Raw genomic sequence first — 13,443 nt, 5'->3', positions numbered from 1 at the left:
AAACGCCCTTTCTTCTGATTTTTAATATTTTCTTTATATGTCTATTTAACAGAACAGAGAATTTCTCATTCTACCTGGTGATTACCAGTAACCAATGGAACCTTGCTATTTATAATTTTGATTAATGATCTATACCTTAGAATGCACATATTTGATTAATAATACATCTAATCACAGTTCTACTTGAAATCTTACAGTGAGAAAGTAGATACATTACTGGATTTGTTGGAAAGGAGAGGTGTCATGTGAAAATAGTTTTCTGCGAGTCTACAAACTTCTCTCTACTTGGAATGTCTAAATTATGCTTACCAATTCTCTGAAATACACCTTATGTTTGTGTATCTGATAGATTATATTTTGGAATCATCATCAGATTGTATTTGGTTCCTAATTGGTTTTAGCTTTCATGGTTTGGTGGAAAGATGGGTTAGGAGCTGAGAGACTTGGATTTGTGGAATCATGGATGGTACAGTTAAACTTTTTGAGCCTTTAATTTTCTTTTAACATATTAAATCAGAGGGTTGTGTTAGCTCAGTGGTTCTCAGTGGGGGGCTATTTCGCCCCATAGGGAACATTTCATTATGTCTGGAGACATTTTGGTCATCACAACTATGGGGAATGCTACCGTCATCTAGTGGGACAGCCCTCAACGAAAAAGATTAACTGGCCCAAAATGTCAATAATGCTGAGGTTGATGATCCCTGAGTTAGATTATCTGTTAGGTACCTTCCCACTCTAAAGGTTTCAACGTTATGATTTCGTTTGAAATTATCCTGTTTTGTTTCAATTTTAAGAATATTTTAGGAATATATTGTAGGAATAATTCGAGGAATATTACACTTTGAGTTGGTATTTTAGATGGTTTCAGTTTTCCTTTACATTTAGCAAAGTATATTTGTTCCCAGGCTTGTAAAGTTACCTAATTTGGGTTGCTCATTAATGAAGCTTGGGAGTCTGAACTTTGCCTTTCTCTTTCACTGAAGACCTTCAGTAACAGAAACTGAGTCTTAACATCTTTGTATTATATCTTCTTGCCTAGCAAAGTGGCTATTCAGGAAATGAACTAATTAAACACCATTTGCGTTTGGAGCTAGCACAGTGGTAGGCTTCATGCAATGACTAGAAAAAGAGGTCTAGTACTGGGAAGTAGGGGTTGCCTAGTCATTGCCTCTAGAGTTAACATTTATATATGAAAATTGCTTTTAATACAGTTTAAAGGAATATGTACTAGAAAGTATTTTCCTTTTGACCTAAGGTAAAGATGGGGTAATTTAATACAATACAATCATGTGGATGTCCTTTTATTATGCGATTTTTTTAAAATTTTAGGTGTATAAAATTACTGTATAATGAAACATGTATTGTAAAATTACAGTTTTAGTAATGTTGTAATTTTCAGTTCAGTGATCAGTATTCCACTGGAGTTTTTTTTTTTCCCAGTTAACTGATTTTATATTTTAAACCATTGCAATGCTTTTATTTGAATCTTTTTGGATAAAATTTTCCAAATATACAGCACACTTTACTGATTTCTCAAATAATGGACACTTACCACAATTTAACTTGTTTCAGGTTTGATATTATCATGTTAGATGTTCTTTATTTTTTTATTTGTAATAATATAATTTGAGGACTGTTTACTTTTCTTACCCTCTTTCACTGCCTTCTAATGTGTTGTGCTGTGAGAAAATTTTTATAAATTATATTTTAGAAGTTATTAAAGCTCTGAAGGAAGACCTCAAGTGTCAATAAGCAAGTTTGGGATTTGATGACCCTAATATTTCTGAGGCTTTCTCTTACTTACCTCTGCATTCAAATCTGTGTTGAAGGTTGAATTTGCTCGTACTTGGCTTATGTATATCATAATGAAAGTGTAATGTGGTAATGCTGTTATTATACTAGTATTAATCATTGACTATGTTATCACAGAACTATAGAATATTAAAGCTAGGAGGGACCAAAGAGGTCACCTAGTTCACTCTATAAACCCTGTCGTTTTACAGATGTAGAAAGTACGTTCAGAGGAGTAAAATGTTTTGTCCAAGGTCACTGTCACACAGATCACTAATCAGAGCAAGGATTAAAAACAAGGTTTACCCAGTGCTTTTTCAATTACACAAACCTCTCTCAGGGGGACCTAGTTAAGTTTTATTACAGGAAAAGTGGTTGACAGTTGGACTAGTACATCTGTGTTTGGGCACATTGGTTTTGGAAATTACTGCTTATTCCACCCCACGGTTAGACAAATTTGTCTATAAAGCTGAGATTCTGAGCTTCGGCTTTTATGTAACAACAACAAACAGCATGTTTTCTACTGTCTGTGAAGCATTCCTTTACTTTGTGGTATCTATCCCTGTTTGGCATTGTTAATGATCTCTTCTCCTGTATTCTCACCTCATAAAACAGTTTGCAGCCGCACTCTCACACTGCCTTCTCTGTCTCAGTCACTGACATTTCTCATATTGCCCAATCCACAAGAATAGTGATTCCCCAGGCTTATATTTACCTCTCCCTTGTAGGTGTCTTGTGTTCTTACACCCTCTCTTCAACATGGATGAATTCCAAATCTAGATTTCTACACTCCAAGTTATTAAATTCCAGGACCACATCTCCTGTTTTTCACCCATTTTAATGCCCTCACCTTGTGTCATAATCAGTATATTTCAAACCTCATTCATCTAATTCTTCCCTAAACCATCTCCTCCTTTTTATTTTTGCCAATGATAATTCACCATTGTTTCCCTCCATTTAATCAGGCTTAAACACTAACTTATAACCCCACCCTAACCCCCCATGACCATCTAATCAATCCATCTCAAAGTCTTTGTTTTGTTTTTTAAAATATATATGTATTTTTTTATTTATTTGATTAGCCTTTTGGTTTATTGTTTCTCCCGTCTATTTGTTTTGTGCCACTTCCATTACTTTAATCCCAATTTTGGCCTGTTGCAAACCAGTAAGGATAGCTACCTTCATTTTTACTGTCCATAATTTATTTTCTTTTCAGTGTGTTGTTAGCAGACTAATATTACCATAAAGTCCTTTCATCACACCATTCCCCCTGTTAGAACAATAGATGTCAGAATATTCTTGGACTGGATTTAAAACTCTCTACTCTTTGTATCTATGTAAAGTTAAATACATTAGGTTTTGCTTATACTGTTTGAACAACATTTTAAAATGTCCACTCTCATCTTTTCTGCCTGAATCAGTGGTTCCCAGACTCTTGGTTTACATTCAGTAAGTTTTCAAAGAATAATTATGAGGATTAAAGCACAGTATTTAGGCAAGTAATGACATTTAAAAATTTTTTGCTGTTTACCCAGCCAATAGTATTTCAAACTAAGTCAATTATAGTACAAATTATTCTATTAATTAGTTTAGTGGAAAACTTAACGTATGTATTTGTATGTTATTTTTCCATTTCGTTTGCTTGGCCACATTACCATATACTGGCTAGTAATTACGACTCACTGATCTAAACAATATGCGTATGCATATATTCAAATCCCTTACTCTTGCCCTTCCCTTTCTTGCCTTACCTAAATCCTGTAGTGTGTGTATTGTGGTATCTTCTACCCTAAATTGCACAGTTATTATCGGTGCTATCCATTTAATATGACATCATGACATTCATAACGTGTCTTTAATTCGCAACTTCTCAACTAAATTGTAAGCTCCTTGAAGACAGGGACTGGGTTTTCTTTTTTTTTTTTTTTCCTTAGTGCCAACCACTAAGAAGATAATTTCTGTATTTATAATTCAGCTGCTGTTCTGTGTATCTGTCAGGTACATCTACATTAAGAAAATAGCAGGTCCTTGAAACTGTAATCATACCTTGCTGCTCTTACTATTTTTGATAGATGGCTTGATATTAACTCTTATGTTTTTATTTTTTATGAATTAAAGAATTGTTGCCCTCATTGTTATTATTTAAGAAAGGACAATCAAAATCTGATTCAGCAAGTCTTACCAACATGAAATGTTTTTCTTGGTCTTTAGTTCTATGTTCTTACTGTATAGAAAACCAGAGATAAGTTATATAAGTAGAGTGGGGTGTTTGTGTGTGTGTTCAACTCTCAGTATTATAAATATTGAAATGATAGGGCCTTTATTTTAATAGTTTTCATTAATGAAGCATGTTTTAGCACCTATAAGATAGACTATAATATAGCTTATTGAAGAGTTATTTATAATGTATATTATAATTATATATACACATTGACATAAATATTTTAGCTTATTATGTTCTTTCATTTTCTTACATAGTCCATCTTTTAGCAAGTTAATTAATAAATATTAATGGCAATTTCTTGGTTTTCCCCCCCCTCCCCTCTCAGGTGCTATTCAAGTATTGGGAAAGTTCAGGATGCCTTTATATCTTACAGGCAGTCTATTGATAAATCAGAAGCAAGTGCAGATACATGGTGTTCAATAGGGTAAGACTTCGTATAAAATAATGGTACGGTATTATAATTGATACACAAAGACAATTACATCACATATAATGTAATTTGTAGTTTATACCCTGGTTCCCCGAAAATAAGACCTAGCCGGACCATCAGCTCTAATGCATCTTTTGGAGCAAAAATTAATATAAGACCGGGTTTTGTATTAATTTTTGCTCCAAAAGACCGGGTCTTATATTACTTTTTGCTCCAAAAGACACATTAGAGCTGATGGTCCAGCTAGGTCTTATTTTCGGGGAAACACGGTATCGTGTTTATGAAGCTAAGCAGTTCTTCTTTGTCGACTTATTTTTTTTCTTAATTTCTCTTTCCAGCGTTCTATATCAGCAGCAGAATCAGCCTATGGATGCTTTACAGGCCTATATTTGTGCTGTACAATTGGACCATGGCCATGCTGCAGCCTGGATGGACCTAGGCACACTCTACGAATCCTGCAACCAGCCTCAGGATGCCATTAAATGCTACTTAAATGCAACCAGAAGCAAAAGTTGTAGTAATACCTCTGCACTTGCAGCACGAATTAAGTATTTACAGGTAAAATTTCAAATAGCAGTTTTTTAAAGGTGCATTTCCCCATGACACTCAGGCAGGAGGAGGGTGGCTGGAAAGTTTGTCTAGTTGTGATGTCTATAATTTGTTTCCATATTTCTAAACATACCATAGCTTGTAATATTATTTTACTTTTCATTTTAAGTAAGATATACAGTATTTTAAAAAATGCTCTTTTGCACATTTACTCTGTTGATGCATATTAATTTACATAATTTTTTTCTATGTACTGTCTACATTTTTAAGTTGCCATAGCATTTTAGAGAAAAGAACACAAACCTTGTCTTTCACTCTTGCTTGGAGTTTCATGAGAAGACAGCTAGCTATGAGAACTCTGAAAATAGAGCTCAGCTTTGTTTTAATTCTCACAAAGGTTTATATTCCGGTTACCCTCTTTATACTTAGTATCTTTCTGAAACCCCAAATTAAGAATCTATTTTCTTTTAAAAACAGTTATAGCATTTAGGAAGATTTAGTGGACTTGCTCTTACTCAAGTAGGCTTGTGTTAAATTTGCTTTTTACATAATTTTTCCTAGGCTCAGTTGTGTAACCTTCCACAAGGTAGTCTACAGAATAAAACTAAATTACTTCCTAGTATTGAGGAGGCGTGGAGCCTACCAATCCCCGCAGAGCTTACCTCCAGGCAGGGTGCCATGAACACAGCACAGCAGGTGAGAAGTTGGGTTATGTTCTGCAGGTGCCCAGCTTTAAGGGTTCTTTTCAATCTATAGTGGTCAAGTATATTTTACTAAGCACAGGAGGCTTTTATTAATGAAAAGCCTTTTGATTTAATTGTGAAGGGAATCTAGATCAACATAAAACTCCCTCTGATATGGGAAGAAATTTTGGGGTGCCAATTTAGAACCTTTGTGCATTTTCATGATTTTGAAGGAGATTTCTTAAAATAATGCTGCAGTGGTTTGTTTAATTTTTAAAGCAAGTTTTGCAAAGGAAGGTACACATTCCTCCATTGATGATTCATTTGATTTTGATTTTTAATAATTGCAATCAGCGATGTCCACATAGCTTTGAAAAGTATGCAGCTTGTAAAGTTTTATAATTTGAAGGAATGAATTAAGAATATATAGAACCCTATTTTTGTCTTCCTTCTGTGATTCTTAGGCATGTAAACCTCATCATCCAAATACTGAACCTGTATTAGGCCTCAGTCAAACACCAATTTCACAGCAATCCTTGCCACTACACATGATTCCTTCTAGTCAAGTAGATGACCTGTCCAGTCCTGCCAAGAGGAAAAGAACATCTAGTCCAACAAAGGTATATATTTTAGAGAAATAGAAAATCCTGTCAAAAAAGAAACTCCCAACTGCTCTGAACTTGTGCAGTTTGAACATCTCCTGTCCTTTATTTTAAATCTGTGGACATCAAAGAGTGAAAGGGTTGAGTTTTTCCATTCCAAATTCTTAGTATCATATTAAATATAGAAAGTAGGGATAAATTTGCATTCATCAAATCATTTTATTCATCTCCCTGCCGTTAAGATCTCAACACACTTTTCATCATCACTTTCTACTGACATTGAAATAAATTTAATGTTGGATCTAGTGGACAGTGTGATATTTAGGTTAGCCATTTGGGCCATAGTTTAGGGGTGGGCCTTTTTGGGTGGTTTATAAGGATTCAAAATTTTTTAAATTTATGATTTTCCAAATTTATTTTGCATGTAAAATTATTTTTAAAACAACTTAATGTCATGATAATGTTTTTTAATATGTAAATATTCCAATCATAGTCATTTGGCCTCTATTAGTCATTGTTAACTCCATGGATTTCACCAAATATTCTTTAATTTTTTTTTTTTTAATCAATTTTCCTCAGAATACTTCTGATAATTGGAGTAGTGGCCATGCAGTGTCACATCCTCCAGTACAGCAACAAACTCATTCATGGTGTTTGACACCACAGAAATTACAGGTATGTAAGATGTGTTTTTGACAGATTGTTTTTTCTATTAAAAAAGAGTAGAGGTAGTAAGCTTTGAGTTTTTAAAGTATTCTTAATAGCAGTAAACTTAAATAATATGCACATAAGTAAAATGAACCCACATTTACCAGATTAATAGAGATAATTCATTCTTGTTTTTCCTTTATTTTTAAACAGGTAATATATTCATTCACATGATTCAAACTGCATCAGTATGAGGATACGGTCTATAGAGTTAATTCTCTTTCCAGCTCCTGGCCCTACCCACTTGGTTTCTTTCTTGACAGCCCGTGTTAGTAGTTTATCTTTCCAGAGATATGTTGTACATGTACGAGAAAATATGCATCCCTCTTTTCTCACAGATGATTATTTTTCTCCGTTTTTACATAAATGGTAGAATATTACATATGCTGTTAATAATTTCCTTTACAGACCTTTTCATGTCAATATATAAAGAGTTTCCTTGTTCTTTTATGGCCATAGCATATTTCTTTATGTAGATGTCACACCTATGTTGAAGCAGATCACTAGTTTTAGACAGTCAGGTTGTCTTCAAACTACCTTTTTCACCCAGTGCTGCTTTGAGTCAAAATCCATTTTTAAGTTTAAAGAGCTTTTTGTGTGAATACTGAAAAATATTGTATTAGTGAGTAAAATTTCATGCCTGTTTACCTTAAAGATCACATTGCAGTAAACCTTCTTCAGATGAACATTTCTTTTTATCACTTTTTTAAATTGAGGTAAAATTGATACATAACTTTATATGTTTCAGGTGTACAACAGTGTAATTTAACATCTGTATGCACTACAAAGTGATCACTACCAAAAGTCTAGTTACCATCTTTCATTATTGACCCTCTTCACCTATTTCGACTATCAACCCCCTTCCACTCTGATAACCACCAGTTTATTCTCTGCATCTGAGGATTTTTTGTTTTGTTTTGTTTGAATGTTTATTTCTTACTTTCTCAAACTTCTTAAAAGACTTCATCTTGGGGTTGATTACTGTTGGTCAGAAATCAGTATCTTTGACTAGAGAGTGATTCTGAGTTTAGTCATTTCAGGGAAAGGTTGCTTAGAATAGTGAGCTTGAGCTTGTTTCTTAGATATGTCTTTGACTATATTATTTTCTTCTTTTCTTCTTCTTCTAGCACTTGGAACAGCTTCGTGCAAATAGAAATAATTTAAATCCAGCACAGAAACTGATGCTGGAACAGCTGGAAAGTCAGTTTGTCTTAATGCAGCAACACCAAGTGTGTATAGCATTTTCCCCCCTAAAATTTGTTAGCATTTTGAGTATTTTTATTGACTGAACATCATTTTAGAGCATGTTCATGCCCACTTATACTTTCTCCCAGTATTTGTGGAATTTAGGAATCTGTGCTTCTTGAAATAATAGTAGACAGGGAGTTTTAGGAAAAAACAGCTATAAATTTAATTTTTATTATTTACATGCTATTTTGTATGTATTCTCAGGGTTTGTTTATATTATTTAATACTTAACAGGCTAAAGTATTAAGTATTAAGTGCTTAATACTTAATAACTAAACTGAGGTGGGGTTCTTTAGTGCTTGTTTAATTTGGAGAACCTGCAATACTAAATGTAACAGAATGAAATTTTGAGGTCCCCTATTTTGTGATTGGAGAAAAAGACCTATAAATTCCAGAGTCGTTTTCCATAATATTCAGCTGCCATCTTTTGTTATTACTAAAGGGATATTTATTAAAAATGAAAAAATTTCTGCTTTTTTGAGGAAGCTTATCTAAATATGAACCAACACAATTTTTTGTTTTTAAGGTGTGTACTTTTCAATCTAGAGAAACTAAGTGTTAGGGTAAAATCAGAGATTACCTGATTACACCTTCATATTCTAATTCGTTCCCCTATGGTTCACACAAGCAGCATTGATTTTTCATTTGTTTTTTCACAGATGAGACAAACAGGAGTTGCACAGGTACGATCTACTGGAATTCCTAATGGGCCAACAGCTGACTCATCACTGCCTACAAACTCAGTCTCTGGCCAGCAGCCACAGCTTGCTCTGACCAGAGTGCCTAGTGTCTCTCAGCCTGGAGTCCGCCCTGCCTGCCCTGGGCAGCCTTTGGCCAATGGACCCTTTTCTGCAGGCCATGTTCCCTGTAGCACATCAAGAACGCTGGGAAGTACAGACACTATTTTGATAGGCAATAATCACATAACAGGAAGTGGAAGTAATGGAAACGTGCCTTACCCGCAGCGAAACGCACTCACTCTACCTCATAACCGCACAAACCTGACCAGCAGCGCAGAGGAGCCGTGGAAAAACCAACTATCTAACTCCACTCAGGTAATAGAAGGACTAGCTGCCTTGTCAGTTTCTCACATAATAGTTGTCTTTATTTGGTTTTATACATTTTGAGAGAAGAAATAAAACTTTGAGGAACTGGTTTTATAAGCATTTTATGGTGGTACAATGTATTGCAACTCAGTGTATATGTACATAAGGATATTTTCCATTATAAAATTCATACACATACACACAATCTTTGAAAGTTCCAAAGGAAAAAGAAAATAGATCATACAATCCCCCAAAACCTAGTGTTAATTCACAATGGAATTGTAAGTATTTATGTAATGTTACTTAGGTCATTTCTGCATGTGCGAGTATTTGCCTAGTTACTATCAGCTGCTTTCACTCTGGTTGGAGAAAAAGACCATTAAAGAAGCAGTTATTATATATTATTGCCATGTTTCCCCGAAAATAAGACCTAGCCAGACAATCAATTCTAATGTGTCTTTTGGAGCAAAAATTAATGTAAGACCCAATCTTATTTTATTATAATATAAGACCCAGTCTTATATAATATAATATATAATACAATATAATATAATATAATATAAGTATAATATTGGGTCATATTAATTTTTGCTCCAAAAGACACATTAGAGCTGATTGGCTATTAGCCATATTTTTAGGGAAACACCGTGTGAACTGTAGCTTTCATGGAAACATGCTATATCAGAGTACCTAATAGGACATATAACGAAGATTTTAGAGTCTCCAGAAATTAGAGAATTTGGGAGGGGAGAGGGCTGGTAAAGTATGCTTATAGAGTATAGAATTATGAGTGTAGATTATTAATAGATTAAGAGGGGAAGGTGAAATAATGAGTCTGAAGGAGGTAGGGGAAGTTGCTAGTTTCTCTTGAAGGTAAAGTAGAACCGGTAAAGTTTTCAAAACAGCGTAATGGATCTTATGAACATTATATTGATCAAAGATATGTGCCATATTTTACTTAGTAGTTCACTGTTAGACATTTAATTTCTGAGTTTTTACTTCAGATTATTATTTTTATATTATCTAATGAATTAATTTTAATTTATTTTAATGTTATTCAGATGGTTAGGTGATAAACACTTGTTCAAATAATTTATTGAGTACCTTGGGCAAAAGAGGATTTTCTCGAACTAAAGGGTTTGGATGGACACCCAGTGACCTAAAATACACTTTCTTCAGAGGAGGCAAACCAGCAGACACATGCAGGTGGTGCAGGGTGGGTGTGGGGAGGTGCTGCAGGATAACAGGGCAGGTGTTTATACTGACACTGCACAACTGAGCAGGTGACACCAGAACATGCTTGATTCCCATCTCTGACCTGCCTCATCTCTGTGGCACCACAGACTGAGGAATCTAGACCTCTTTGGTGGAAATGAAGCTACAATTTCAGAAGAACCACAATTTTGAGGACATTTTGAGAATTTAACTTCCTTAATACCTGCTCAGTCTGCTCCCCTATACCCCCACAGCCCATGCCTTGTTCTGTCCCTCCTAGCTTCTCCTGCGCTGGTTTCCTACTTCTGATTTTTTATGCAGATAGTTTTTCCTATTTTGGATTGTTTCCATGGAGAAGGTGCGTCGAAGTGGGTCAAAAAGTAAGCATTTAAAAAAATGTTGCCTATATATTGCCAAATTACTTGGACTTTTATTAGCCTACTATAAGAAATATTTAATTAACTTCTTGCTGGTTAGCATTATATTATTGGTAAAACTGAGATAAGTTCTTTTTCTAAGACTTTTAAGTTTATTCTTAAAGTACTTTTCTTAGTACCATCTCTTCCAGAGTGGTTAGTTGTTTTAGTCATAAAGAAATGTTGAACACCCATGTCCATGTGCTATTCGAGGTTCTGGGGATATAGGCCCTAAGGCTGGAATGTGTTTTGCATTTTTGAGGAAACTCAGGTGGCAAGAATTGCTGAGCATAGCTGAATGGGCTAGCAAAAGGTAAGAAGAGAAGTAGATGTGCTCTAGTGGGAAACCTGATGGCTAAATCGTGTTCAGCCTTGTAAGCCATTGGAAGGATATTGGATTTTATTCTGAGTTACATGTGAAACTATGGGGGGGGGGGATTTTGAATGGACAAGTGATGTGATCTTAGTTTTTATCTAGATCTTCTCAGGTACTCTTTGGATAGACTAAAGTTGGCAAAAGTAGAAATAATGTGACCAATTTGGAGATTAAACTGGAATCCTGGTTAAGAGGTGGTGGTGGTTTGACCCAGATTGGCAGCAGTAGAGCTGGTCAACTTTTGGGTATACAGTTGACCGTTGAACAATATGTAGGGGTTAGCGGTGCTAACTCCCACACAGTTGAAAATGTGCATATAACTTTTGACTCCCCCAAATTTAACTACTAATAGCCTACTGCTGACCAGAAGCCTTTCCGATAACATACATAGTCAATTAATACATATTTTGTATATGTATTACATACTGTATTCTTACAATAAAGTAAGCTAGAGAAAAGAAAATGTTATTAAGACTATCATAAGGAAGAGAAAATACATTTATAGTATTTATTGAAAAAAGTCCACATATAAGAGGACCCGTGCACTTCAAACCTGTGTTGTTCAAAGGTCAGCTGGATTGGGAAGGTGGATCCAGCAGGGTTAGCTATAGAGTACGGTGTGAGAAAGAGGAGTCTTAGCTGCTAGCCTGACCAACTAGAAGGATGGATGAGACTGGATGAAATCACCAAGGGGTTGAAAATGGATTTAGAAAAGAACAGAACTCAAGACTGAGCCTTCGGAGCATTCTAGTGTAGTAGGCAGGAAATTGAAGAACTAGCAGAGAAGACTAGATTAGGAATGATCTATGAAGTGGTAAGAGATCCAAGAGAATGTGAGTAATGCCCTGGAAGCCAAGGGAAGAAAGTCTTTGAAAAGGAGGACAGTGTGATCAATGTGTAAATCAAATAATGCACATAGGTCAAGTAAGGTGAGGACTGGAAATTGACCATCTGAGCTATTTGTTGACATTGCTGGGGTCAGAAAACTACAGGCTACAGGCCAAATCCACCCCACGACCACCACCTGTTTTTTATTTTTGTATTTATAGCCCACAAGCTATGAATGTTTTTTGGATTTTTTAAAGGGTTGTAAAAAAAAAAAAAGAAGAAAAATGTATGGCAGAGACTGTATGGCCGACAAATATTTGCTATCTGACCCTTTATAGAAAAGATTTGCTGACGTTTGGATCAGAGGGATTTCAGTGGATTGGTGGGGGCAAAAGCCTAATTGTAGTTGGTTTCAACGTGAAATGGAAGGAGAAAAATTAGAAGCAAAAAGTACAGTTAGTTCCAGCATACCGTGTTTCCCCGAAAATAAGACCTAGCCGGAACATCAGCTCTAATGTGTCCTTTGGAGCAAAAATTAATATACTGTGTTTCCCCGAAAATAAGACCTAGCCAGACAATCAGCTCTAATGAGTCTTTTGGAGTAAAAATTAATATAAGACCCAGTCTTATTTTACTATAAGACCGGATCTAATATATAATGTAACATAACATAATATAATAATATAATTCATATGATATAATACCGCGTCTTACATTAATTTTTGCTCCAAAAGACGCATTAGAGCTGATTGTCCAGCTAGGTCTTATTTTTGGGGAAACGCGGTAAACACTTATAATCATGTGGGCTACACACCACACAGTGCCAGGTTTGCCATTCCCATAGATCATGACATAAAAGGGAAGGAGAGAAACAGCTGAAGGGGAAGTGGGATTAAGATTTGTTTTTTGTTTTAAATTTAAGATGGGAGGAATAAGAAATTAAGAAATTTAAGATGGGTGAAAGCTAATGGGAAAAATTCAGTAGAAAGGGAAAAAGTAACACAAGAAGAGAATTGTTAGAATAGGTGAGAGGATGACATTTGGGAGGTTCAGTGTCTTTAAACATTAAAGGATTGTTAAAAAGATAACAAGATTTTTGTTAGGATGCCAATAATACTAAGGTATAATTGGCAGTTAATAAATGAGAACCTTTATTATAATCGTAATTTATGATTCTACTATTTACTATATCTAATTCCTTGGCTTGCTTAGTTGCTGAGATTTTCAGTAAATATTCTCTTAACCCTGTTTTAGAAATTTGCTGTCCTTTGAAAATATTCCAGTGAACGAACCCTCAGTTTGCAGGCCACAAGGCCTCTGTACATGA

At 35.0% G+C, this 13,443-nt stretch overlaps 1 protein-coding gene across 6 annotated transcripts in view; it reads left to right on the top strand.

Moving 5' to 3' along the window:
• Positions 1-13,443, top strand: part of KDM6A (lysine demethylase 6A) — a 201,505-nt gene that overhangs the window by 143,379 nt on the left and 44,683 nt on the right. The window contains exons 11-17 of one of the 6 annotated variants that reach the window (XM_033106079.1): positions 4,341-4,439; positions 4,784-5,003; positions 5,556-5,690; positions 6,142-6,297; positions 6,859-6,954; positions 8,115-8,216; positions 8,895-9,290. In XM_033106079.1, the coding sequence (XP_032961970.1) occupies positions 4,341-4,439; positions 4,784-5,003; positions 5,556-5,690; positions 6,142-6,297; positions 6,859-6,954; positions 8,115-8,216; positions 8,895-9,290 (1,204 nt within the window). The remainder of the gene's footprint in view (positions 1-4,340; positions 4,440-4,783; positions 5,004-5,555; positions 5,691-6,141; positions 6,298-6,858; positions 6,955-8,114; positions 8,217-8,894; positions 9,291-13,443) is intronic. The other 5 variants (XM_033106096.1, XM_033106107.1, XM_033106089.1 and 2 more) reach the window with 5 other exon arrangements.

This window comes from Rhinolophus ferrumequinum, chromosome X (genome assembly GCF_004115265.2).
Source record: "Rhinolophus ferrumequinum isolate MPI-CBG mRhiFer1 chromosome X, mRhiFer1_v1.p, whole genome shotgun sequence".
Classification (NCBI taxonomy): Eukaryota; Metazoa; Chordata; class Mammalia; order Chiroptera; family Rhinolophidae; genus Rhinolophus; species Rhinolophus ferrumequinum.
The sequence above is the reverse complement of the archived record's forward strand: the minus strand, read 5'-3'. Positions and strand labels throughout refer to the sequence as shown.